Raw genomic sequence first — 27993 nt, 5'->3', positions numbered from 1 at the left:
ACATATCATATGTATGCATATTTGTTTTGTTTTTTTAATTGTGTTTATTATTTCTGTGGGAATTGCCTTTTAAATAACTCGTCATTACCGAGACTGAAACTGGAATATAAAATGATTCGCGTCTCTCCGGGCAAACCTGTTCCAGAGGGAGTGACTTGATTCGAGCATTGTCCAATTATCTGCTAGCAGCATTTATCCAGCGCTACGACCCGTCTCGTCATCGGCAACTTGGAGACATGGATGAATACGTGTAAAAAAATATCAATCTGGAATATTAATTTGACGGAAAAAGATTTCTCGTTCATCAAAAAGCATCGCTCGTTTTTCGAAAAAAGGGAAGAAAACACTCGTTTGGAATTTTGCGGCTCCGTTAAAGATTCACGCAACCCTATTTTGAGGCGCTAATTGCGCTTGTGTGTACTATCAGTTGCGACTGTTCGCGTGAGCGCTTGCGTGTGAATCTGATTACAAATCTGCAGAAAAAAACGGAGACCTCCACACAACGGAAACTGAGGGCAGGCTCCAGAGAGAGTCAATTGATTTCGCTCTCTTTCTGGAGCTCGAGGAGATACATTTACGAGCTTTTGCCAGCCAGGCTGTCTGTCAAACAGTCTGTCAGAGCAATCAACTGTTGCTGCGACCGAGCGATTAAAGGGACCCAACATTTCAAAGGTTCTGATGTGGTTTTGAATTTGGCATGGCGCGGTAATGGGTGTGTGATTCAAGCACCCCAGCCCTATGGACACTCAGTTGCGTGTGACTAAATTGTTTAGTAACATGGAAGAAAGACTATTGCCAATAGTGATGCATTGGTTACACTCGGGTGCTTGGTTTTGATATCGCAGACGACTCATACAGAATGACCAGTCTCTTCACGGCTCCTGGCGGTTTTGGTACGGGCTTATTGTTTTTTTTGTTTTAAGGTTTGAAAGACTTCACAACAGACAATAAAACAGGCACATCGTCTTAAGATCACCGTTGGATTTACAGTCGCATTTTGTGTGTGTGTTTTTTTTTTTTTTTTTTGACCTTGCCCGTCTCTAAAGCAGTCCAAATGTTGATGATGGAGAACAACGGAATGGAAGCGCATCAGGTTGAACTCGAGACGGATTACGAGCCGCACAGCCGCCCGCGGTCCTGCACTTGGCCACTGCCGTGTCCGGACGATTTTACAGGGGGAGAAGAGGAAAACTGCGGTCTGCCCCTGGTATCCGTGAAAGTGGAGCCGTACAACGTGCCAGCCTGCCGGGGCGAGAGAAGTGGAGGCGCGCCGACTGAGCTGAAGCATCCAGCCGGCGCCCCTGCCCCTATTGCAGCTGCCCCCGCGTGCATGTCGGGCGCCGCGCTTGATGTGGCCGGACAGTTGCGGAAATCCAAGTCCTCGCGACGGAACGCGTGGGGCAATCAGTCCTACGCGGATCTCATCACGCGTGCTATCGAGAGCACCCCCGAAAAGCGCCTCACGTTATCCCAGATTTATGACTGGATGGTCCGCTTTGTGCCATATTTCAAGGATAAAGGGGACAGCAATAGTTCCGCGGGCTGGAAGGTACAGTGGTGAAATAATCAGTTTTATTATACATTTTCATGTGTTACTAGTATATCATGTGAGGGATTTGCGCAGCTGCACACACGGACGTTCGCCGCGACTACATAAAGACAACACAACGGGCTACTAGTAGTAAATTCCTATTGTGTCCTCCATTGACACTGGGTGCACTACATTACACTGAAAATGATGCTTCGTACCATAACGCTTCCCTCAGTATTTCCAGCGAGATGAATGGTGAACAGTACGTGGGGGCGGAGAGTTCACTGGGTTCATTGCGCTGGGACGTCTTAGCGTGCATGTGTGCAGAATTGAGAGAAAGACAATCCACCCAGTTTTTCCGCTTTTCTCGGAGATTATGGAGCACCGACGCATTTGTGCTGATTAAACTGTATATATGTTGACGCTTAGAACACTCTTGCCGTTCGCACCCGGGTAACCCACTGTGGTAGGTGGTCGTGGTGGTGGTGGTGGTGGTGGGGGGGTCACAGGTCAACTGGGGGACATAAGTGAGTCCGCTCAACCTGGCCATGCGTCAGGCTCCATAGTCGCATATAGTCAAGCCGCTTGTCTTGTCTGGAAAAAAGACCCCCCTCCCACTTACCACCTTCCGCCTGCGCCTCCCATCCTCTCTGACTCTCTGTCCTGACGTCTCTGAGCGCGCGCGTGCGCGCGCGCGAGGGAGAGCGCGAGAGACATGGGCACGATATTAAATTGTGTTCGAAACGTTACAGAAACTGAAGAGTAATAGGCCTAGAGTGAGACAACTGAAATGGCAAAAATAAACCGCAACATATGGCAAAAGCTAAATGCAAATGATGTAACACTGAAACGGTTAATACTTGTGTTTTTTCGCGCACAGTAGCCTATGGCATACTTTCATAAGCATTTAATTAGTTTAGATTTTTCAGATTGTAGCTGGCTCGTGCTCGTAATACAGTACACAAGGGAACTCTCTCGTTCTCTCTCTTGCATTTATCATTTATTATTATTATATTGCCAATGAGTTGTTCAAACTATTTTTTTTTCATCTGTGTGAATGACTTGTCTCATTTGAGCAAAATATTTAGATGTCCAGCAATGATTTGGAAGCGTATGAATGGTGCAATTCAATGATAAGGCAGCTGTTCTTTTCCAAACACAGATGAATGCGGTTTAGCTGTATTTACTCAGATATTTTCACTTGCAGACCTTTTTGGCTATGTGGATTTGTTATATAGTAATTCACTCAATTCTTGTGTTTATGACACTCTTCTTTATATATGGAATATCATCAGTACCTGAAAAGGCTAAGTAAGATAGATTTTATTGTAGGCTGTATTATTTGAGAGTACATTTAAAGCTCTTAAGTAATATTGCCCAAAACATTGGAAACTTATTATTTTTAGAAATAGATACACAGAGGTGTAAGATCACAAATCTTGTCTGAATATGAGCTTTCTTCTAGGATGTTGTGAATACAGCTCTGGGCCTGATGGTTTGCACTGGACGGGTTGGTCTATAGGAATGCTTATTTAATGGAATCCCTTTGCTATTAGGTTCAATAATAAATCACCATTCTTGTTTATAATGGTTTGCAACAGTTATGTCACTATCTGAATTTAAAATCACTAGATGGGATGTTTATCACAACTAGACTGTTATATTGCCCCAGGATGAAGTTAGGCTATACTAAACTTAAAATCATAGTCCTAAACTGGATTTTAAATCGATCTTAATTCTTCTGGACTCGTTTCTGCTGCCTAGGGATCCCCAGCTGTTTGTCTCTCACATGCTCCCATGGAGCTTTGCAGTGAGGCAAGGGTTTTGATTGGTTGGCAGGGTGCGAAGAGAGCGAAAAACAACTTGATTCAATCAAAATAAAGTTGTGGAAAACAGGCCCCTGCTCTCACACACACATTGGCCCTGGAACAGTTGGCATAGGCTTTTAATGCGCTTTTAATTCTGACACATGCGCGCTTATGATCACACACACAGACCTTACGCATTACAGATACACACATACACACACTCACGGTTCAATTTCAATTTCCCTAATGTAAACTTGCACGCACATATAATAATAATCTCACTTTCCAAAATGCTTAACTCTCTTTCTGAAAGCTGAACACATGCCATATGCACACAAACACACACACACGCACACTCACAAAACCATCATGGTAGAAACATTGGCAAGTTGTTGATGAAATTAAATGAGTGGTGGGCTAAAGCACAGCAAAAGCAGATACAATTTGAGGGAGAGTGTGTGTGTGAGAAAGAAAGTGAGAGAGAGAGTGAGTGAGAGATTAGAAGCAGTCTTGTGTAATCTGAGAGCTGGTAGCACAAACTCTGCCCCCAGGCACCGTGCCTCTTGCCCAGCCTGGCTCAGACACTCAGACCGTTGGTCGTAGCCCAAAGCGCCGGATAGCCACTATTAATACCGCTGTTTTACGGGAAAGCTCAGATTATGGCCTTAGTGTGTTGGTAGGGCAGTCCAGGGCAGAGCCTAACACACTGGCAATCAGCAGTCACAAAGTTGAGGGTTATGACCATAAAGTTAGGAGATCTGTAGATCCAAGTGAACGGATGGTTGCGGTACTTTCAGGTATTTGAGGGAGAGTGGGATACAGAGTCACACTCGGGGTGTCTGAGTGCCTGATTTATGACCAGTCTGCAGACTTACTGAGGGCCTGGTACGTCTCTGTCCAGACTTACCAGTCTGTGGAGTCTGGTATGTCTCTGTCCAGTCTGTAGACTTACTGAGGGCCTGGTACGTCTCTGTCCTAGTCTGTGGATTTACTGAGGGCCTGGTATATCTCTGTCCAGTCTGTAGATTTACTGAGGGCTTGGTATGTCTCTGTCCAGTCTGTAGACTTACTGAGGGCCTGGTACTTCTCTGTCCTAGTCTGTGGATTTACTGAGGGCCTCGTATATCTCTGTCCAGTCTGTAGATTTACTGAGGGCCTGGTACGTCTCTGTCCAGTCTGTAGACTTACTGAGGGCCTGGTATGTCTCTGCCCAGTCTGTAGACTTACTGTGTCTGCCACCGCCACAACATTCCCCCTGTGTGTCTGTAAGACATGCCTCTTCCTGGATCGCACCACCTTAGTATTCGCATTCTCGCTCTTCCCCAGGCCCGATTGCGTTTCCTCGTCCTGTTCGCTTGGTCACACATAATCTGAGGGGAGGGGGATTGGGGGAGAGCCCCCCGTAAAAGCCCTTGAGGGAGCGATGGAGGTAATCGCTGCACGTGGGAAGCGCCGCTGCGGGTTTTGGCCTGTGGCCTACGAGTTGCGGACACTGGCGCATGCGGTGATGCGCGGAAGGTGACGAAGTTGAGGAGTGTGGAGAGGGGCCCTCGGCACAGCTCAGAACATGTGTAATGAAAACAAAGGGAAGAGAAGCCAGTGGAGCAATGCCTTTGTGGTTCGGAAGCCCTTTCGACCAAAACTCCAAGCGTACTTAAACACTGAGCCATGTGGGGTTCTATCACGGCCACTTGTGGCAGGCTGTGGGAGTCAGCGGTCACGTGAGGGCCGAGGCTGAACAGTGGCCAGTATATCGTGCGCACTTTAACGTGCTGCAGTATTGATCTCCTTTGTGGACAGTATTGGACTGTGAGAATGAACGACAGGCCAAGCCATAGGAGACCTGTATTTGCCTGCGGCACACAATATTAAAAAAAAACAGTGAGAAAGGACATTCCGGAGGTGGGGATTCGTGATAGGCGTGAGGGAGCCAGAGCGGGGGGCTCTCAGACGGGTGTTCCCGTGCTGCGAAGGGCAGGGTGGCTCCATGCCAGGGAAGTCCGGAACTCGCAGCTTGTCAGATTGCCACCAGTGTCACCCACATAGAGGCATGGTAGAGGAGAGTGGGGAGCTCCATGCTCAGCCAGATTCGCTGGGATGCCGGGTATTTTGATCAGGCGTGGGGGGTGTGGTCTTTCCTGCTTGGAGACAAAAAAAAAAGAAAAAAAAAAGGTCATGCTTCGGAAGCCGCATGGGGAGGATGAGGAGTAGATGAGGAAGAGCGCAGACGTCTTGTCCATTACTATGCCTCGGCTTTCTGCAGGAAACCCATGGCCTCCCGCCCGGAGCGCCTCTTGCAGAAGTCCAGCCTGTCTGAGAGCACACTTACACGGGACGGGACGGAAAGGCACTGTCCGTGTCTGCTTACTTTACACTGCTCCAGGGCAGATTCATTCATTTATTAATTCTTTTCTCGGACAGGGGAATTCGGAGTTATGGAGGGAAGTGGGGAGAATGGTAGCTGCTGAGGGAAAGAGGTGGAAAATCCACCGTGCGCGTGCAAGTCGGCAGGGCGAGAGGCCCCCTCTCTCCCAGACCGAGGGGGAGGAGGGAGGAGGGGTCGGTTTTGGACTCAGGCCCCAATTCCTCGTCTCACTGTAGGCCCAGAACTCACTGAGAGAACTCAGATCTGAGTTATGCTGAACTAAAGAGGGCACATGCATGTTTGGGTGATAAATATAAACATAGTTTATAGTTTCTGTTTCAACCTGAGAAGATCTTCCTGTTCTATAGTATTTCCTGTTCCCATTTTATTGGACTTCCTGTTCCTTTTATGGTACTTCGTAGCTGCAGTGGTTTGTTATGTGTTTTTTTCTACACACATCTAGCTGTCAAGCACGTGTTGTTTATATGTGTGTGTGGATTTGTGTGGCTGTGTGTGTGTGTGTATGTGTGTGTGTGTGTGTGTGTGTGTGTGTGTGTATGTGTGTGTGTGTGCCAGGCCCGATGGGACTGCTTGTCCAGGGGATGGAGGTCTAGTTAATAATTCAGACGAGACTCATTATCACGGTGGTGCAGATCTCACTCTGATTCCACAGTAATTACAGCCATGATGCCTAACTCTCTCTCTCAAATACACACACACACACACACGCACACACATGGACTAACACACCAATGTCCTGCACTTGAACGCCCCACACGTGCACATACCCACACACATTCCTAGTTCTCTCACTCTGCTCACTGTGCACACACTGTGTTTTTGCACTTTCCAAGGTATTGACTGAGCAGAAAGCTCAGTCGTCCAGGTAGAGACTCACACTTCAGAAGGCCTTTACCCACTCCAGCGCTGGCTGAACTTCTAATGGGAGGGTATGACTTCTAATGGGAGGGCGGGGGATTGAACTACCCCTCTGACACTGCGACCACTACTACCCTATTGTTACTACTACCACTATTACCCTCTAATGCTACTAACACTACTACCCCTCTACTACTACTACCACTACTACCCCTCTACAACTACCACTAGTATCCCTCTACTACTACTACTACTACTACTACTACTACCCATCTACTACTACCACTACTAACCCCCTACTGCTACTACCACTACTACCACTCTACTGCTACTACCACTAGTACCCCTCTACTACTACCACTAGTACCCCTCTACTACTACCACTACTACCCCTCTACTACTACTACCACTACTACCCCTCTGCCACTGTGACCACTACTACCCCCCTACTGCTATGACCACTACTACCCCCCTACTGCTACGACCACTACTACCCCCTACTGCTATGACCACTACTACCCCCCTACTGCTATGACCACTACTACCCCCCTACTGCTACGACCACTACTACCCCCTACTGCTATGACCACTACTACCCATCTACTGCTCCGACCACTACTACCACTCTACTGCTACTACCACTACTACCCCTCTACTGCTATGACCACTACTACCACTCTACTGCTACGACCACTACTACCCCTCAACTGCTCCGACCACTACTACCCCCCTACTGCTATGACCACTACTACCCATCTACTGCTCCGACCACTACTACCCCCCTACTGCTACCACTACTACCCCTCTACTGCTCCGACCACTACTACCCCATACTGCTCCGACCACTACTACCCCCCTACTGCTACCACTACTACCCCTCTACTGCTCCGACCACTACTACCCCCCTACTGCTACCACTACTACCCCCATACTGCTCCGACCACTACTACCCCTCTACTGCTATGACCACTACTACCCATCTACTGCTCCGACCACTACTACCACTCTACTGCTACTACCACTATTACCCCTCTACTACTACCACTACTACCCCCCTACTGCTACTACCACTACTACCACTCTACTGCTCCGACCACTACTACCCCCATACTGCTCCGACCACTACTACCCCCCTACTGCTACCACTACTACCCCTCTACTGCTCCGACCGCTACTACCCCCATACTGCTCCGACCACTACTACCCCCCTACTGCTACCACTACTACCCCTCTACTGCTCCGACCACTACTACCCCCCTACTGCTACCACTACTACCCCTCTACTGCTCCGACCACTACTACCCCCCTACTGCTACCACTACTACCCCCATACTGCTCCGACCACTACTACCCCTCTACTGCTATGACCACTACTACCCATCTACTGCTCCGACCACTACTACCACTCTACTGCTACTACCACTATTACCCCTCTACTACTACCACTACTACCCCCCTACTGCTACTACCACTACTACCACTCTACTGCTACTACCACTACTACCACTCTACTGCTCCGACCACTACTACCCCCTACTGCTACCACTACTACCCCTCTACTGCTCCGACCACTACTACCCCCATACTGCTCCGACCACTACTACCCCCCTACTGCTACCACTACTACCCCTCTACTGCTCCGACCGCTACTACCCCCATACTGCTCCGACCACTACTACCCCCCTACTGCTACCACTACTACCCCCCTACTGCTCCGACCACTACTACCCCCCTACTGCTACCACTACTACCCCCATACTGCTCCGACCACTACTACCCCTCTACTGCTATGACCACTACTACCCATCTACTGCTCCGACCACTACTACCACTCTACTGCTACTACCACTATTACCCCTCTACTGCTACGACCACTACTACCCCCCTGCTGCTATGACCACTACTACCACTCTACTGCTATGACCACTACTACCCCCCTACTGCTACCACTACTACCCCTCTACTGCTATGACCACTACTACCCCCTACTGCTACGACCACTACTACCCCTCTACTGCTATGACCACTACCACTCTACTGCTACGACCACTACTACCCCCTACTGCTATGACCACTACCACTCTACTGCTATGACCACTACTACCCCCTACTGCTACGACCACTACTACCCCCTACTGCTATGACCACTACTACCACTCTACTGCTATGACCACTACTACCCCCTACTGCTACCACTACTACCCCTCTACTGCTATGACCACTACTACCACTCTACTGCTCCAACCACTACTACCCCTCTACTGCTACGACCACTACTACCCCCTACTGCTATGACCACTACTACCCCTCTACTGCTATGACCACTACTACCACTCTACTGCTATGACCACTACTACCCATCTACTGCTCCGACCCCTCTACCGCTGAGACCAGAAACGCACCCTTTACTGTCGCTGTCGTGAGATGCAGTTGTGCTGATCCAAACAGACGTCTCTCCCTAACCGGTCCAGATGTTTGCCGTGTGCACCAGATGTTAGGCCTTTAGGTCTCTTTTTCTATTTTTCTGGTGCATATAGACTTATCTACTGCAAGGCTGATGTTACATTAGACAAACCATTCCTGCTCATTGAAGTCGCTGGCAAATATAAGGTTTAGATGTAATATTTCATTACAGTGGTTGAAACTATAACATTTTGAGCAATTTCTGCATAAACCCTGCACAGCAAGATCCATACAGGATATATTATACTGTATACTGAGAAAAAATTAAGTTATATATAGATTCTAAATAAATTTCTTTTGTGGTTACATGGTAACACAGCACTGCGTTATGAGGCATTATTTGTGTGGTGTGTGTGCGTGCATGCGTGTATGTTTGTGGGCATGGTATGGAAGGAAGCGATTCTGAAACAGACGAGGCTTGAAGCATAACAAGGCAGCTGCGTGTGGTAGATCTGTGTGTCAGTTTGATAAAAATGGGTCAGGATGCCGGCCACGGTGTGTTTAGTACGCTACCCATGTGACTCACAGACACCATACACAGCCTCGAACGAACCCTGCGCCTCTCTCTCCCTCTCTCTCCCTCTCTCTCTCTCGTTCTGTCTATCCTTTTCACTTTTTCAGTCTGAGTGTTGTCATGATAACTGCAGAAAGTGAACAGTCTCCCTCTCTCTCTCTATCACTCTCTTTCTCTCTCTCTCTCTCTTGCTGTCTCTCGCTATCACTCTCTCTTTCTCTGCCTAGTTGAGCTCCTTCTCCATTTTAATTGGTCGCATCATTGTCCCCATTGATTTGCCGCTTTCCCCTAAATTTGAACTACATCAAATCTGGGATTCTATTAAGGACCTTTCTGCTCTTTGATGGTTTTCCATTAGATCAGAGAGTTTAGAAGCTGCGTTAACGTGTGTGTTAAATACTGGCAGAACCGCCATGGCTGACAGGCCCAGTAAGCAAAGGGTAGAGTAGTTGAACTGGTTACATATAGCAAGAACAAGAAAACCTCACATTTAAAGGCATATTCATTTCATATTTCATTTAGAAATCATATAGCATTTATACATATTACAAAGCAAAGGAGTAAATTTGGGTTATCAAATTAGAATTTTTAATGTTGGTTGACCATGGAAAACCATCACTGATTATTTATAATAAAGAGATAGTGATTATTTAAAATTAGAAATTATTCAAATACAGATGGTATATTGATCAGACAGCAAACCAGTTTGGTGGAGTGTGGTGTTGTGCCTGAAGCCCCCACCTGCTGCTTTGGTCTCCTACAGGAGAGAACAGAGTCAAGTGAGCAGTTGTGAGGTTAATGGCCACAGCATCATCTGAGGGATTCGGACGTGACAAGCGGCAATCAGGAAGGGCCGGAGAGCGAGCGTTGGGAGTGGCAGGACAGAGGGGTGGTGTCAGAGGGGGCAGGGTGGTGGCAGAGCCAGGAGGGTGGTGTCAGAGGGGGCAGGGTGGTGTCGCTGGCAGCCTGGGACTGCATGACTAAGCTCAGTGAGCAGCCCTATCTGTGCTCTGGGTATTAGAGTCTCTCTCTCTCTATCTCTCTGCATCTTTCTCTCTCTCTCTCTCTCTCTCTCTCGTCTCTGTTAATGATGTGCTCCGCCCGCTGTGGCTCAGCTGAGTGATGCCCACTGACAGCACCGCTCAGGCGTAAAGACTGTTACTGACACACAAACACACACACACATCTAGAGAGGCAGTTCCTGATACCATACACACACACAAACAGACATACACACACACAAACAGACATACACACACACACACATACAAACAGACATACACACACACATTCTCTCTTTCTATCTGCCCTTCTGACTCTCCGACTCTCTCCGACATGCGGTGTGTGTAGAGTTTCGGTGCCCCATATGCATCCCCTGCACATGGGTAAAACTGCGCTGACATTAAGCCAGCCTCGTGCATATGCATGAGCAAGCACACGCCTCCCGCACGCTGCTCTACTGTATGTTCCAATTACGCCACTACTGTGCAAATTTGAAACACAGATTCATGTAACGTGACAAATCGCATTGAATCTTTGAGTCTCTCTCTCTCTCTCACACACACAGACACACAAACACACTCATGGAGATTCTGGAGGATGTGAAGTTGGTGAGGGAGTCACGCTCACTCTGGCAACCATTCTGTTTCCTCTCTCGTGTGCTGGCCCCTCCCCTGGGAGCCCCACCCACAGCACCCTTGGCCTCAGTTTGGCTCCGGTGGCAGCCCAAATAGGCTAACCCGGGATAACTCAGCCGTGATCCGCGTGCGGCCTCTGTCCTCCTCCGTGCGTGGACACGGAGATGATCCGTCGAGGGACACGTCTCCAGTGAACATTAAATATGTGACACTAAATAAGGCCCCTCTGGAGCTGCGTGGGTCTCCATGCTGTCTGGGAGCTCTGCATTCAAGCGCAGGATTTTACAGCTAACATTCGTAATGGTGTGACACCGCAGGCCTGGGCTGTGTGTGAGTGTGTCTGCAAATGCGCACAGGGCTAGCATGTCGAGGACGCGGGTCTTGTGCAAGAGAGGAACTTGCGCAAATTCCCTGTGTTTTGAAAGCGACGAGGAGCGGCTTTTTAATGACGTTCTCTAGAAGTTCTCAAAGACTTTGCATTCCACTGAACCCCACCCCTCTCGTGCACCCGAATGACCCCTCCCCCACCACACACACACACACGCATCACACACAAGCACACACATGCACACACACGCGCGTGCACACACCCCAAACACACATTCCAGCATCCTCATTAGCAATTCATGAGCAGTGTCTCATTAGACACTAAGTTTTAGCATGGGCCTGTGAAGTGGATGGCTGGAGCAGTTATTAATATTTCATAGGTCTCCCATCGAGGAGGTAGGGGAAGAAAACACAACCAGTCGCCTCTCTTCCGCTACAAAGTCAATCCAGCTCCTCTCCGTCTCGCCTCCCTCTCGTCTTCCTCCGTTTCTTTTTTGTTACACTTCTCTCTCTCTCTCTCTCTCTCTCTCTCTCCATACTCCTGTCTCTCTGTCTCCCCCTTTACCTCTCTCTGTCCCCATCTTAGTCTGCCGTGCGGACCCTAACTCAAACTGACTTAATTGGGCTGTCTTTGTTCCAGGAAATGTGGGCCTACCTTCTCTTTTTCTCCAGAATGCAGACTTGAGAGAGAGAGAGAGAGAGAGAGAGAGAGAGAGAGAGAGAGAGAGAGAGAGAATGATAGAAAAATGCGTGTATTAAAGAAAGAGATGAGGAGGGAACAAGTTAGGGGAAAATGGTAAAAAAATGACAGAAGGAGAGATCAGAATGAAAAAAAGAAGAGAGAGAGAGAGAGAGAGAGAGAGAGGATAGTTGAACTAAAAGAAGACGTATCGTGGAGAATGAGGAATGAGCCCTGAAAGACCCCAAATGAACTCTAAACCCTCAGTTCTCTACAGGGGTGTGTGTGTGTGGGGGGGAATGTCTGGAGTGTTTGAGACAGGCAGACAGTGCATTCTGCCCCTGAAATAAACCCGTGCATGAATAAGTCAATAAACCCAGCGTCTTGGAATGTTTGAATATATGTGTTCGTGTGTGTGTGTGTGTGTGTGCGTGTATGCATGCGTGCGCACGTTTGTGTGTGTGTGTGTGTATGTGGCTGAATGAGAGCAGATGAGCCGTACAGCAGCAGGGCCGACTCTGTGAGAACGAGACAGACGCCACATTCCCTCCGAATGAGAAACAGACACGCAGGAGAGAGAGAGAGAGAGAGAGAGAGAGAAAGAGAGAGAGAGAGAAAGAGAGAGAGAGACGCATCCTTTGAGGCCCCTCAACAGTCATGACATATGCAGAGATGGCAAAACAGCAAAATGCGGGTGCTTCTGAGTGTGCATGTGCACGAGTGTGTTTGTGCGTTTTTGGGTGACAGGGATAGAAACCTTTTGATGCACCATTATCTCATTCTCCCCGCCCCCCCCACCCCCCGCCCCAAAAAGCCCAGTTTATCGGCCCAGACGTGTTTGTGCAGCATGTGTGTCAGTACTCCTCCTCCCCATCTCTCCTTTAAACTGTTGTGACAAAAGAGCTGTAACCAATAAGGCGCGTCACACAGGGAGAGGAGCACCACAGGACGGAACCAATTCTGATCACATTGGAGCCAAAAATCCCATTTAAACTTGAGACAGTAGAAGCTCTCTTTCACGCTCTCTGTCTCTCCCTCTCTCTCTCTGTCTGTCTCTCCCTCTCTCTCTCCTCATGTGACCCTACTCCGTGTGCCGTCCCCAGTGCGTGATCAATGCCATGTCTTGATCCAACCCTCTCTCTCTCTCTCTCTCGCTCTCTCTCCACCTCTTTCTCTCTCCTCCCTCCCTCACTCTCTGTTTTCCTCTCTAGTCTATTATTTCCAAAGAACAGCGTTGACACCGAGTTGCAGTTATTGCGATGGGCCTCCCAGCATTCTCTCATGCTGAAAATGTCATCGTGCTCGCCTCTCCTGTCCGCGCTCCGGCCGCTCCGTGCGCTCACCAGCGGAAAACGCGGCACGGCGTCACGCGCTGACGCCGAGCCTCAAACCCGGTGCCGTGACACGCAATAACGCCAAACGAAGCTCCGCAGTGTTTCCGTTCGTCCTTCCGATAGAGAGTTGTGGTCTCGCTACAGGACCCTGGGGGACGTTGTGGTTACGAGAGACCAGCACACCCGCGCGGGCTGCTTCTGGGCTGTGCTGAGGGGGGCAGAGAGCGGCCATGTTGTTGGGGCGTCAGGCGGCCGCCCCGAGGTGTCTCCCTCGCTGGGAGCGGCTCCTAGCATTACCCGGTCCCACTCCTTCACTCTCCCGCACCTCCATCAGTTTTCACAGCGCGTACTCTCTCTCCTGCTCTGTCTCCACCCCCCCCCCCCCCCGCCTCCTCATTTGGTCTATCTAACACCCCTCCTCCACCCCTCCTCCACCCCTCCTTGCCACCTTCTTTTATAAACTCTTTCTCTTTCAACATCTCTTACCCATAACCCCCTCTTACAACCTCCCCCCACCCATTCTCTCTCTCCTCCGCTCTCCCCTCTATCTTCCTTTCGTTCTCTCGCTCCTTTTCTCTGCTTACTACGGTCAGGTCTCATGGGGAAAGACAGTTGGCAGGAAGCAGGCTTGCTGCCATAGCAACAGGAACCCTCCCTCTCCCACAGGTCTCCTTAGCAACTGGTAGCTTGGCATTGTTGTAATGAGCGGGCCCTATGTGCCAGGCTAACAGAGCACAAGTGTGTGCGTGTGTGCGTGCGTGCATGTGCGGGCGTGCGTGCGTGTGTGTGTCACAGCACGTCTTTGTGTGCTATATGTGATTATAAAGGGGAGTGTGAGCAATACAGACATTCTTTTATCGTATGCTTGACTGTGCCGCTCAGCATCTAAAGAAAATCCCACGAAAAGCTCTGCACGCATTTGTACACAAAACAGCCTTTGTCCTTCCCGATGGGCTCGGAACCAGTCGTAAAGTATGTTCTAAAACACATCAGTCTAGCCGCCGTTTAATTAAGAGTCATGCGACTGCGCTTCCTCATCTGTTTGCTCTTGATTAAAGTGATCAACCCGCTCCACGCCCTTAAACTGAAAGAATCGAAGCGTGACTTAATTAATGATTTACTAATTAATTGTGCATGCTCCGCCTAGGACAGAGGACGACTTTGTGCAGAAAATGATAGTCAGTGTGTCACCGTCTTTTCACTCACTGGTTTGGAGGAGAGCACAAACAGAACAGGCTAGCGGAGCGTTTGAGGGGGATTGGCGACAGCTATTTCATTACAGTCTAATGACACTTAATTGCAGCGTTTTGTGTGAGCATGGTGTGGTTTTATATCGTGTACAATAGAATAAGTATAGGCAGGAAGAGAGAGTCAGGAGGAGACCCCCCTGTGCGTGGGGAGCAGGGGTTCAGGTAGGGGCTGCTTCTCGGCTTGGCTCTGGGCTAAGCTCTGTGGTTTTGGTGTAGGCGATGGTGCCCGGGAGCACCTGGTCCCACACGTGCCCGAGGGGGCCAGCCAAGCTGGGCTCCACCCTGCCGCTCGGGCCGAGCAGGTTGGTCTCCGTGCCCTCACGGTCGGCTCTGGCATGCGGGTCGGATTTTCCGATCCCCCGCTCCGCTCTCAGATGCTCCTTAATCTGCCGGGGCTATTTTTAAACCTCCCCCTCCTTGCCGTACACCCCCCCCCCCCACACCCGGCCCAGCCCTGTCCGTCTCTGGATCTCGTCCCCAGGCTCTCCCTCTCACTGGGAGGGAGGCTCGGCTTGGCCAGCAGCTCCAGCTCCAATTAGAGCACAGCCCAAGGGGGATGGAGCTCACTAGCAGCCTAGTCCCATGCCTTGGCCCTGGGGCCCCTGGGCCCCTGGGCCCCTGGGCCTCCAGGCCCCCGGGCTGCCTTCCTCCTGCCCAGGCTGCCTTTCTTAGGTTGGGCTGGAGCTTCACACGCTGTGGCCTCTCCTGTCTTTCTGGTTCCCCTGGGGGTGATGTCTCGCCTCGGCGGAGAGTGAGGGGGAGAAAAAGGCTTGCTGAGCGAGAGCTTTGCTGTCTCCGTCGTATTTTCAAGGTTTGAAGAATAGCTGGTAGTCTGAGGGGGCGTTTATCACATTTTCCAATTTTCAGCAATTTTCATCTGTAATAATGGTTATTACCATCATAGATGGGTCTAACAGTGGGAGTTCGTAGTGGTAACCTATGGTAGTCAGAGGCAGAAATAGAAAAAACTAGTACAGTAGGAAAATGAACATGGAATGTTTGTGTGTGTGTGTGTGTGTGTGTGTGTGTGTGTGTGTGTGTGAGAAGATGATCAGTTTGTGCGTGTGCATGGCGCCCTAATTTCCCACCTGCATACGAGGAAGTGGACAAGCTCCGGTTGGAAGTCGGATGGCCCATGGATCTGGTGTGTGGTCTGACTGGCCAGGCCTGAATGATCTTTGCAGAAGAAAAAGCACAGGGTTATCATGATCTTCAACCAGTCAGGAGTCAGAGGAGTTCACTGATGGCACGATCACAGATTCATCTGTATTTGTGGAGGCCGCAGTGGGCCTCAACGGAACATCTCACAAGCTATAGTCTGGCACGTCAAGACATATTTTATTGGAGATCCAAAGAGTCCAGTAGCTGTATAACTGGTCTGGCTTAAAACTCCAGAGAAAGCTGGCCAAGGTACTAAAGCTGGTGCCAGATACTAATTCCACTATCAGTGAGGAGGTCCTTATTCTCTGTGTGAAAACACACTTGCAGGTTCTTTCCACTACATACGATCTTCAGCTGTGGTACCCATCTATCCACGTCCCAAACTTGTGTGGTTCTCTTCCCAGCATTTGTACATATTCTTAATGGCTGCACCTCTTTTAAAGGGCTGTGCACTGCAATACTACCAGACATGATGGACTTGTGGACCCGATAGTGGGACCTGCGTTTCCCATATACACTGGATGTGAAATCTTTACACACTCCAGACTTAGACCTGAGTGGTGTAACACTTTGACTGCAGTGTTTGCAGGGATTGCAGATACACCAGATATTGTTTCTATCTCTGTGCTTCCAAAGAAAGTTTTCAAAAGTCATGTGTTTTTTATTTATTCTTAGAAGAGTCATATATTATAAAAATGATCAAATCTTAACCATTACTTACTAACCTTGAAAATGTAGGATTAAACTTTCAGCTTATTGCGTTCGTCTTTTGCAGTCTTGGACATGTGTACAGCCCTGCAGTGCGGGGACTCCGTCCTGGATAGCACAAGGCAAACAGTTGGCGAAACACTCATGCTTCAGCTATCATGCATATGTAGAACGGACACGGCACTCCCTGTCCATGAGATGTAATCTCCAATTAACTAAGGAGCCATATATCCTGTTGGACATGTTCAGAGTGTGTGCGCGCGCACGCACATGTACATGTGTGTATGAGTGAAGGAGCACTGGGAGCATGTGTCTTACAGATTCATTACCGTGTACTTAGCGTACTTGAGTTGGCTCACCGTTTTCTTTTCGTGACACTTTTCTCCTTGCGTCCTCTCCTTCCAGACCCCCCACCCCCACCCCCACTTTAAATCGCTGCCACCCTACGTTTCCCCCCGCATTAATTTGCGCGGCTGCTAGTTCTTTATTTCCCCTCAAACAGACAAGCGCCGCCCGTGACATCATTCACAGGAAGTGCATCTTTAGTGTTGGCTAATTTCCATCGATTGCCTCCAGACAGGCTTAGCAGACGAGCCCCCTTTCCCACACAGGGCTCTCATTTTAACTCTCCCCGCCTGCAGGAGACTGATCTCTCTCTCCCTCCCTCTCTCTCTCTCTCTCTCTCTCTCTCTCTCTCTCCCTCTCTCTCTCTCTCTCTCTCTCCCCGCTTGAGCTTATTATCAAATAACTGCGCGGCGGAGAGAGAGAGAGATGCCCATTGACAGGGCCGTACATAATGACTACTGGCTGCGTGAGAGGGATTAATAAATAATGGCCGCGCGGGGCTGCGCGCTTTTCCCAGTCCTGCCAGCTCCCAAGCACGCTCCACGGAACAATCCCCGGTACGCTTGGAAAAGGAACGTTCCAGACCGGAACGCTGCTGCGGAACACGAGAACAGAGGGCTGCCATCGACGCTCCACGGAGAGTCCTCCGTAAAATTAGAGCGTGCCTTAGACACGCGAAGCAGAAAGCCAGGCGCGATGCTCTTCGGGGCCGTTTACCGGAATCCAGAACCATCCAGTCACACATTGCTTTCCATGCATAATACATAGGGACATCAATAAGAGACCTCCCAGGCTCAGCAATCACTTCCCTTCCAGCATGCCTGAATCGAAAAACATTGCAAATGACTGTGATGTCGTGTCCGCTCTGGCAAGCCTACAAGCGATCATCACCGTTTTCACCTCCTTCACTGAGGCTAAAGCTGGCGCGTACTGTCCTCCAGGTCTCGTGTATGTGCCGGGAAGGTAGATGATTCTTCAGCCACTCTCGACTTCACTTCGTGGACACGCTTGTTGTCGCCTTTTTGCCAAGGCCACATCAGCTGCTATAACGATGCCTGAATGGCATGTATTCTAACTGTACTTGTAATGAGATCTTAGTGCTGTATGTTTTACATAAAAAATGCATGAACAGATCTTCTTTGCTCACCCTCTGAGTTTTCCAACAGTTTCTTCTGTAATTGCCTTAAGAACAGAGCTTATAACCCTGTTTAGCTCACAACTTCAAGTTTCAAGTTTCAAGTTTGGTTTATTTGTCACATACATACAACTTGCTAATCCAGTTGTATCCATGAATTCAATTTTGGTGTGTTTGATGGAATAAATAAAACACAGTGGTACTGCTCAGATCTTCTATGTGAATCTGGGGACGAATGCCAAAGGGGTCAATGTGTCACAATCTGCCTTGGGACACATGTGCCATCCAGTGGGATTGTGTCTGTTACAGACTCCTTTCAAAGCACACCATATTTCTTGTTACCTTCTATAAACTAGCATTTTTCTAATTCTTTTTTTAATGGACTGCATAAACAACAAAATGCCTCACGAGTCGTATGTCTGCGGGAAGCTTAATCACACCACCGTCTGACCGCTGCGTTACGTTAAGTGTGATGCCTTTATGGTGGTGTTCAGTTTGATTGGTTAGCTGTAAAAAACAGGACTTTCCATGTAAAACAAGCCTTTTGATGACTTGGCGTAGGCGTGACTGGCCGAAAACGCAAGGCGGAGAGGAGCTACAATGGTTGTGGGCCAGTCCCTCAGGCCAGGAGAGGTTCATACGCCTTATGTTTCTGACAAAAGTTTCTCCATCTTGATAATGTAGCGAGTCCCTTTCAAGATACATTTTAAAACCTGTGGAGTGCAACAGTGTGTAAGAATCACATTTAGAAGTCCTGTTTTTGATGATGTAATAGACCTGCGACAGTCATTGTGGCCATCATCATCTTCGGCTTTTACCCCCAGCCCAGGTACCATATGATCCCTTCAATCCCCAATGCATCACAGCAGTACCAGGGGTGACACCCAGGCGAGGAACAGGCAGATTTAACCAGGATTAGCCCTGGATTCTCAGAGATTAGCCTGGCTGGAGTGGGATTAAGGGTGATTGCCAGATTTCTCGGGGAGTGCATGGGGCGTGCACGCGCGCGTGTCAGGTGAGCAGGAGCGTGCGTGCCTGCGCAGGCGTGAGCAGGAGCGGGAGGGGCCCCTCCAGCCGCTGACTCACGCGAGAGCCGCGTGGCGTCTGGGCCGGTCTCCAGAATCTCTCCGCAAGCCGTGCTCCCGCCGCGCGAGCCAGACTTAACGCGAGCAGCCGGGCTTTTTAAGAGCGCGGGTGCACAAGTCCAGCGCCGACGCCCGTCCTCGCAGCTGTGTCACACAGGCGCAGGGCTCGGCACGGGTGGAGGCGAGGCCGTCTCAGCGGCTCCCTGCCGTCCCCCGAGTTCAGGTTTAATCACGCTGAAGGCGTGGAGCGTTGGAACAAGCTAATTTGTCGACTCATGTTGCGGGGGATTTCGACGGCGCCGGGCCCACTCAACGCGGGTGTCCGTCGCACACCCTGGCAGGCTAGGGGCAGTCACACAGAGAGTCACGCGGCTTATACCCAACTTGATAATCACCGGTCCTCAGAGACAGTTCTCGTGGCGATTGCCTCTGCCGATGATTGAAGCTCCCCTGCAAGTTGGCGCGAGTCATCTGACAGTCAGAGATGAAAGCCTGTTTGGAGTTATCTACAGCATCAAACGACATCTGCCTCTTCTTTACCCCTCTCTCCGTAACCTCCCTCCTTCACTTCTCGCTCTTCTCCCTGCCGTTTAGCATGGTCGTCATGGTTACCCTCCGCGGCAACCGCAGGTGGAGCTGCCGGGGTGCCGATCGCACAATCGCGTGGCGCAGGGCGTTTTTTTTTGTTGTTGTTGTTTTTTTTCTTTACTCGGGACACGTGGTTTGTCTGCTTTCTGTGCCTGCCGCCGCTCTGTTCCCCTCTGATTGAACCAACCCCGCTCGCCCGTTGCCTCAGTGGCCTGTGGCCGGGGCCATTACGCCAGCACGGGGCCCCGTTCATCCGAACTGCCACCGTGGCAACAGAACAGTGCCTTCTCGGGGGGGGGGGAGAACATAAATACCGCTGCGCTTATCCAATTTCGGCCCACTTTTGAAAAGGAGCAGAGTCAAAGCGGGAAGGTTTTTTCAATCCTTTCTTTCCTGCCCTGTTGGAGCACGCTGGAGAATTGAGCCCTACAGCACTGCCGGAAGGAGAGAGAGGCACAGGGAGGGGGTGGTCCACTGGGGGTCGGGGGTGGGGTGGGGTGGGGGGGGTGGGGGGGGTGAAGAGCAGACGAGCTCTTAGAGATCAGCAGGCTTCGGAGTCGGTCTCCAGCTCGGCGCGCCATCTCGCTGGGATAATTGCCTCACCTGAGTGCCTGATGTCCATTTACTAATATGAGCCCTAATGGTTTTCGGAATCACTACGGAAAACAAGGGCCTTCTTTCTCCGAACGAGAGCTGTAGGGGAGGGAGAGGGCTGAGCATGGGCCCGCGGACGTGCTTGACAAGCAATTATGCGGCGTGGAAGCGGGACGGCCGGCGACGCGGCTGCTACCTTGCTTTTTCCCTCCATGTTGGATGGGTTTGTTTTCCTATCTGAGGGTAGGTGATTGAAAAACACGCCAGCCATGCTGCAAGTGTGAAAGGGAGTGATAAACAGATGTTTATCAGGTGCTTGATGGCACGCTTAGCTCATGCAGAGCTGCTCAAAACACAGGCAAACTACCAAACCTGACACCTTCGCATGTGCTTCTTCTGTTAAATTCACACTTCTAAACTGGTCTGGGATCAGTGCTCATTCACTGGTTGGGGGAAGGTTGGAAGTTCTTGATGGTGATGGCACACACTGCACTCAAACCGTTTGGATTAGATTTGGACTGTAGAACACAATTGCATCTATCACTTTTCTAACCAGGTAAACCAAGGAGTTCATTATAATCACAAAACAGCAGCACAAGTTCTGATTTGGCATCCTTTCAATAATAACACACACAGGATTTATCTCCATTTTTCATAATAATTAATTGTGGATGTTCAAGAGTGGGGTCTTCAACATTCACTCTGACATTCACTTGCAGTTTATAAAATGGCATATATTACCAACCAAGTCAAATATTAAGCCATAAAACTATATTCCTTTGCATTAATGTCCACTCCAGCAAAGTAACCCAGGACTATAATATTTTCTGTCAACACATGGGCCAGATGGTTCGAGTATACACCACAGATCTCAGATTTCAGATCTCAGATTTCATTTCAGTAATATCATTCTGGCATTGCAGATGAACTGGTAAACTCATATCTGTCAATATGAGTTCAGAAGCTGCCTGTAACCGGTTTAATTAAGACATATTCATACTGGGCTTACAGTTTTCCCATCAAGCATTTTTTTGTGGTTTCTAATGGTTGAAGCTCTAGTTTTTTGTACTGATAGTTTGTATATACGTTTTTTGTACGGATATCGATTAATCTGACCAGCATGTTTGGGAAAATAAATAACACGTGGCCGTAATAAATAAGTAGATCAGTATTATTTTCGGTGCAGGCAGTTACCATGCTGTGTGCTTTCGGGGCAGTGTTTGGAATGAACAAATCAAACACAATGATTTAGTTTCTTACCAGATATGCATGAATGCAATTGAATATTGATTGTGGTGACTTCAGCAAACTTCAGCTGGGCTGATATTTGGCTTTGGACACTCAGGGCATGGCCCCGACGGCTTTTACCTGGGTAGTGGTTATTCGGTACAGCCTGGCTTTCGGGACAAAGAGGTATGTCAGCACAGCGATGGCGGCACCCTTGGTAAGAGCTCTGTATGCCGTACACTACAGCCATTCCAGAGCTTGATACGAGGGCAGATCGATTGAGGAGTGGCCATGAAGGAGAGGATGGTTCGGTACTCAGAGAGAGGTAGTCAGTGGTCTTGTGCCAAAGGCACAAGCCTGGTGCAGATCTGGTGTGTGTATGTATGTGTGTGTGTGTGTGTGTGTGTGTGTGTGTGTGTGTGTGTGTGTGTGTGTGTGTGTGTGTGTGCATGTAGGAGACAGAGACAGAGAGAGAGAGAGCGCTGAGCTCCCTGAACAGTGTTTAAAACATGAACCTACTGAGCTGAGAACACTCAATGGGGAAAAACAGATCGGAGGATTTGGCCTCCATTTTATACACAGACACAGACACACACACACGCACACACATATTTTGCACAGGGCCGCATATGCATATGCACAGACATACAGTGAGCAGCTAGAGAGCGGGAATACAGTAGCCTAGCCATCACTTCATCCATTCACCAGGGTTACAACAGAGTCAGTGTTACAGGGTGACAGTCAGTGTAACAGAGCAACAGAGTCAGTGTAACAGGGTGACAGTCAGTGTAACAGAGCAACAGAGTCAGTGTAACAGGGTGACAGAGTCAGTGTAACAGAGCAACAGAGTCAGTGTAACAGGGTGACAGTCAGTGTAACAGAGCAACAGAGTCAGTGTAACAGGCAACAGAGTCAGTGTAACAGGGTGACAGAGTCAGTGTAACAGAGCAACAGAGTCAGTGTAACAGAGCAACAGAGTCAGTGTAACAGGGTGACAGTCAGTGTAACAGAGCAACAGAGTCAGTGTAACAGGCAACAGAGTCAGTGTAACAGGCAACAGAGTCAGTGTAACAGAGCAACAGAGTCAGTGTAACAGGGCAACAGAGTCAGTGTAACAGGGCAGTTATGCGTCAACACCTTTCCATTTTTTGACTTCCACTATGGCAAAAGTGCTTGGGTGAGCATTGATCCTACCATGTGACATGCTGGGCCTACATGGTTTTGACTGGGGCTTGATTATCCATTGGCCTGCGTGTGTGCATGTGATTCATCAGAATCATCAGAATGTTTGTCAAGAATCGTGGATCGGTCAGCATGAAGAAAACCACAAAGCTCGTCCCTTGAGTCCGGACCGGTGCCCTACGTCTTCCCAGGACTGTATGCATTAGCTGAGAAAATGGTCAGCATATGGTTTACTAGCCTTCGATGCATCACATGGAGTGTGTCTATACCTTGCCCTGAGTCACCTCGCGCTAGTTCCCTCTCAGAAATTAGCAGCCGTTCTGTTCTCATAAATCCCCATTTATTGTTGTGCTACAAGAAATGAAGGGCCATGTCTGACGTCCTGATGTAAATATGCTTTTTCTTGGCATTGGAAATAGTTCCCCTAGCACCCCCCCTCTTCTGCTTTCTTTGTTCTGGTGTTCTTCCAGCGCAGTCAGTGTGCCAGAATCGCGCCGCTCTCCCTCTTCCTCTGTGCTCTGGCTTCCCCTTCGAGCTCACACGGCTGCGATCGATAGGGGCGTCTGCCATTGGGCTGCCACGTGTGATTCATTTGGGTAACCTTGGCGACGGCTCGACGTGCCGGATGCGGCGGGCGCGCACGTGCGCACGTGCGCGCGTGCAGCTCGGCTGTCTGGGGCGTGAGTCAGAGAGGGAGAGCGCACGGCACGGGGACGGGGGTGGGGGCGCCTGCTGTATTGATCCACGCGGGCAGCACGCGCGGCGCCTGGCCGTAGCAGAACAGGTGCTCGGTCTGAATGATAAGCCGCCGCCGAATGATTTTTTGCTCGTTTCGTCTTCGTTCTTGTCCAGAGATGCGGCGAGTAACGAACATTTTGAGTACCACTGCTGAATGATGCAGAATGGATAAATGGACGCTGATGTAGTGTATGTGTTTACCTGAGAAATAGATTTGTAATACATCAAGACAAATAGAGTTCCACAGCACTGTTAAACAAAAACAGCAACTAAGATAAATGTCTGGAGGACAAGAAATTTTTACTTCAGATCAAGTGTCAGATGAAACTTAGAATTTTAAGTTTTCAATATGTCTGATTCTCTCTGATTAGACAGGAAACTGAAACGCATAAATTATGTTGTGTCCTTCCATGAAATGTTTTACAAATCCACTTTTGTCTTTCTTACCCTCGGTTGTCTGTGCAGAACTCCATCCGACACAACCTGTCCCTGCACACGCGATTCATCCGGGTCCAGAACGAGGGAACGGGCAAGAGCTCCTGGTGGATGCTGAACCCAGAAGGTGGGAAGATGGGTAAGGGCCCGCGGCGGCGTGCCGCCTCCATGGACAACGGTACTCGCTACCTGAAGAGCCGAGGCCGGATCAGCCGCAAGAGAGCTGTGGGGATGGGCCGCGGGCCTGTGGCCGGCTCTGGCATGCAGGGGTCACCGGAGCATGCTAGCCCGGCCGGCAAGGCGGGCCTGGGGGTGGGCGGCGAGGAGTTCGATGCCTGGACAGACCTGCACTCCAGGACCAGCTCGTCGGCATCCACACTGAGCGGCTGCCTGTCACCCATCCTGGCGGAAACGGAGCCGGATGAGCCGGAGGAGGGTGGGCTGTCCTGCTCGGCTTCGCCCCGCCTCTACCCGAGCCCCACCAGCACCCGGTCGCCCGCCCTGGGCACGGGGGGCCACTGCCCTTCGGTGGAGCTCCCTCAACTGGCTGACCTCACAGGGGCCATCAGCCTGGAAGAGGGCTTCTCCCAGCCGCCGCAGCTTAAATGCAACGGCTACCATTACGGCCCGGGTCCGAAGGGGGAGACGTCGTACTGTGGCACCGTCTATGGTCAGCCTTCCATGGGCATGCTGCGCCTCCACGCCCCTATGCAGACCATCCAGGAAAACAAGCCAACCAGCTTCCAGCGCCCCCTGAGGGCTTACTCAGAGAACAACGCTCTGGAGAGCCTGTTAGCCGGTGGGCCGCAGTACTGCGGCAAGGACATGGTGGTGGGACAAGGAGGGACGTCCCACGGGCTGCTGCCCCGGCCCAGTAGTGGAGTGCACTCTCACAGCCACAATCAGAACAGCGCTCACAATCCGAGCCAGACTGCCATCCCCAGGCCGAGCCTGCACGGCGAACACGGGCCGGTGCACGAGCAGAACCCCAGCCATCGCCGCAGCCACAATGCCAGCAAGCACCACCCGAGCCTCGACTACAACCACGGTCCCAAACATCTCCCGGGTCACGACTACGGACGAGCTCACGAGCACGGCCACAAGCTCAACCCCAGCCAGAATCCGAACCACATGCACGGCCACGTGCCGCACGCCACCTCCAGACAGCCGGCTCTGTCCCCTGGCGTCAACGGGGACATGCTGCAGCCGTACAACCACAAATCCTCCAGCCTGTATGGCCCTCGCGCACACCTTCCCTCCACCTCACTGCCTCCCAACCCCGCCGCCGCCCTGGACGTGCCCCAGGACCCCTGCCGCCTGGCCTCCGCCCCTCAGCCGCGCCACCAGCCCTACCCGGGTGCCCACAACAACCACCAGGGCATGACGGAGCCCTGGCACGGCTACTACCACCACCACCCGTCGCAGAGTGCCAGTTACCACGCCGGCCACCAGCCCGGCCCCCACCAGCCTCCCGGCGGCCGCCTGCAGCAGCCCGGGGTGGAGATGGAGGTCCATCAGAGCAGCTTGGACTGCGACGTGGAGTCCGTCCTTCTCAACGACTTCATGGACTCTGCCGAGGGAATGGACTATAACTACGACGGTTCGCTGCCGCAGGGCGTCGGCATGGGCCTCGGTCTGGGGATGGGGATGGGGGTGTTTGCGGGACCTCCACAGTCACATAACGCCCAGAGCTGGGTGCCTGGCTAAAACTGTTGCGTGTGGATGGGAGGGGGACACTCACACAGACACTCACAGGAAAACTTCACCCATGGAGCCTTGCGAGGGGCGAGGGGGGAAGCTGATCAGGTCCGGACCGATCCGACCGGGAATTCCTTCCGCCCTGGAGACAGGACGTCTCTTTAGGGCCGTCCGGTCGCTGGTGTGATTACAGTTTGTGTCGGGACGTGGAGTTGCGTCTCTTCCTCTTTCCTCCCTCCCTCTTTTTGTGTTTCTCTGCCGTGGGTTCGTGTGATAGCATCCTTCTGGCCCAGCGTGCCGTCCTCGTCCTTCTCTCCGTCCTTCGGTTCGCTCTCGATCCATTGCTGTCATCTCCTGGTCAAAAGCTCTCAAGCACTTTACATCCATCTCCATTCGATCAGGTGCGGTAACGGCTACCCTGCGCCGCGGTGATTCACAGCGTCCGCCGGCCCAGGTTTAATGTATGCAAACGGCTCTGTTATCCTTCCAGAACAAGAAAAATTAGCATTGTGGCCCCTCCTTCCCCCTTTTGTATTCAAGTGCAGGGTAGAGAAGTAGATGTCTGCTCTGTCCGGCGCTCACGTATAGGTGTTGGGTGCGTGCGTCTGCGCGAGTCGAGAACGCACGTGTATCTCAAAGATCACGGGCGAGGGCGGGCGAGTGGGCGGCGTTTCCGTGTAGCGGGAGGGACTTCCACCTGGGGTCACTGTGCATCGCTCGTCTTGAAGAGGCCCACCGGCCGGGCCCTCCGTCACGGGCCTGGGAGAGTCATCAGTCAGTCCCGCTCCATTGATATTCACCATATCCTGTTTAATCTCTAAAGTACTGCACCAGCTATGCATCACCACTGCAAATCGAATGCGACACTCATGCTCGGAGAGCTTTTTTTTTTCTTTAGTTTTCTTTCTTTCTTTTTAATTTTTTTTTTCGTACCCCAGACACACCAGCTTAATGTGTTTTGGCTAAAGTGATGATTAAAGTCACTCTGCAGCAAGGGGGGGGGGACTGAAGCGAGGGAATGTGAAAAAGCAAAAGAGAGAGGGAGAGAGAAAGAGAGAGAGGCAGACAGATGCAGAGCGAGGGAGCAAGAGAGCAGAAATGCAAATATTCACCGTTCCCCCTTTCTCCCCCATTCCGTGGATTTATGTAGCTTTCCTTATAATGAGATAAGGAACGATCGGAGGCTAGCGCGCTTCCTGAGCGAAGCTCTCTCCCGCGCACCTCCGGCCGACCGCACTGTGGCAGCCGCCTGTGAGCTACGAGCACTTGGAGGCAGACGCTCCGATCTGGCTACCTTTGTGGATTGCGTTATCGTTAGACTATGCAGCGTTACTTTAGATAATCGAAGCTGATTTATCAGTCCTGAAGCCTCGCTATCCCTCATTAACTTTGCACTATCAATCCTAATTTAAATCAGATCTAGAATTTAGGGAACACAACTTTTAATGACTTAGTGTGACTCTGTGTAGTAAAATAATTTGGACTCGTGGGATGATAGCACTGCCGGAAAGTGACACTATATACCCAAGCCCAGTCAGACCCTCTTCAGAGAATAGCCACATTACACCGTCTTTAGAGTTTACACTGGTGAATTGCACGCTAATTATCACAGTCAGCAGATAGAAAATGGGTGCTATCTTCCTTTTGCACACATGCTCCTATCATATCATCTTCGTGGCGTGATTACACCGGGGGAGACAGTGGAAGTAATTAGGTGCCCACCAAGAGTGATGATCTGTGTTTATGTTCCATTTTAGAACACGGCACAACATCGATTCAGTGATGTCACAATTCATCCGCTCGAATTGTGACATCACACCGCCACGCCACAGCATCCCGTGCTCATCCAGTGAGACTTCCTGTTGCCGAGGTCCTGTGCGGCCACCCAGACGTAACTTACTTTTGCTTTATTATGGATGTTATGTAATTGTGTGATTTTCTTGTGGAAAAAAAACAAACAAACAAACAAACAAACAAAGAAAAAAAATCATTGGCGGTTGTTTTTAACACGATCCCTATATGCAGATGGGTCAGTCTGGGTGGACAGATCTCAGACGCTGGCCTCCTAATTCACTCCAGTTCTGATATGATATGAGAAAAGTAGACAGGGAGAGAGCAGAAGAGCGAGGAGGAGGGGCTGAGTGGAGGAGACTGATCGATAGACTGACAGAGAGAGACGGATTAGAAAGTGAATGAGTTGAAAAAGAGAGCAATAGTACGCCAGAGAGAAAAAATGAACTGATAGGAAGAGAGAGAGAGAGAGAGAGAGAGAGAGAGAGAGAGAGAGAGAGAGAGAGAGACTGAAAAAGA

The 27993-nt window shown here is 50.4% G+C and overlaps 1 protein-coding gene and 1 long non-coding RNA gene across 2 annotated transcripts; one reads left to right on the top strand and one right to left on the bottom strand.

Moving 5' to 3' along the window:
* Nucleotides 1-150: 150 nt before the first annotated feature.
* Nucleotides 151-27993, top strand: foxo6b (forkhead box O6 b). Its single transcript, XM_035525747.2, has 2 exons — nt 151-1549; nt 24016-27993. Exons 1-2 carry the CDS (start codon nt 1055-1057, stop codon nt 25690-25692), a joined length of 2172 nt encoding a protein of 723 aa, XP_035381640.1. The 5' UTR covers nt 151-1054; the 3' UTR covers nt 25693-27993.
* Nucleotides 15180-17236, bottom strand: LOC145658612 (uncharacterized). The gene is made up of 4 exons (XR_014124257.1): nt 17016-17236; nt 16674-16764; nt 15876-15963; nt 15180-15724 (listed from the first exon to the last, which is right to left on the bottom strand). It is a non-coding gene; the product is annotated as an uncharacterized LOC145658612 (long non-coding RNA).

Source organism: Electrophorus electricus, chromosome 6 (assembly GCF_041902795.1).
Source record: "Electrophorus electricus isolate QZ-2024a chromosome 6, ASM4190279v1, whole genome shotgun sequence".
NCBI lineage: Eukaryota > Metazoa > Chordata > Actinopteri > Gymnotiformes > Gymnotidae > Electrophorus > Electrophorus electricus.
This window is presented reverse-complemented; position numbering and strand designations above follow the sequence as displayed.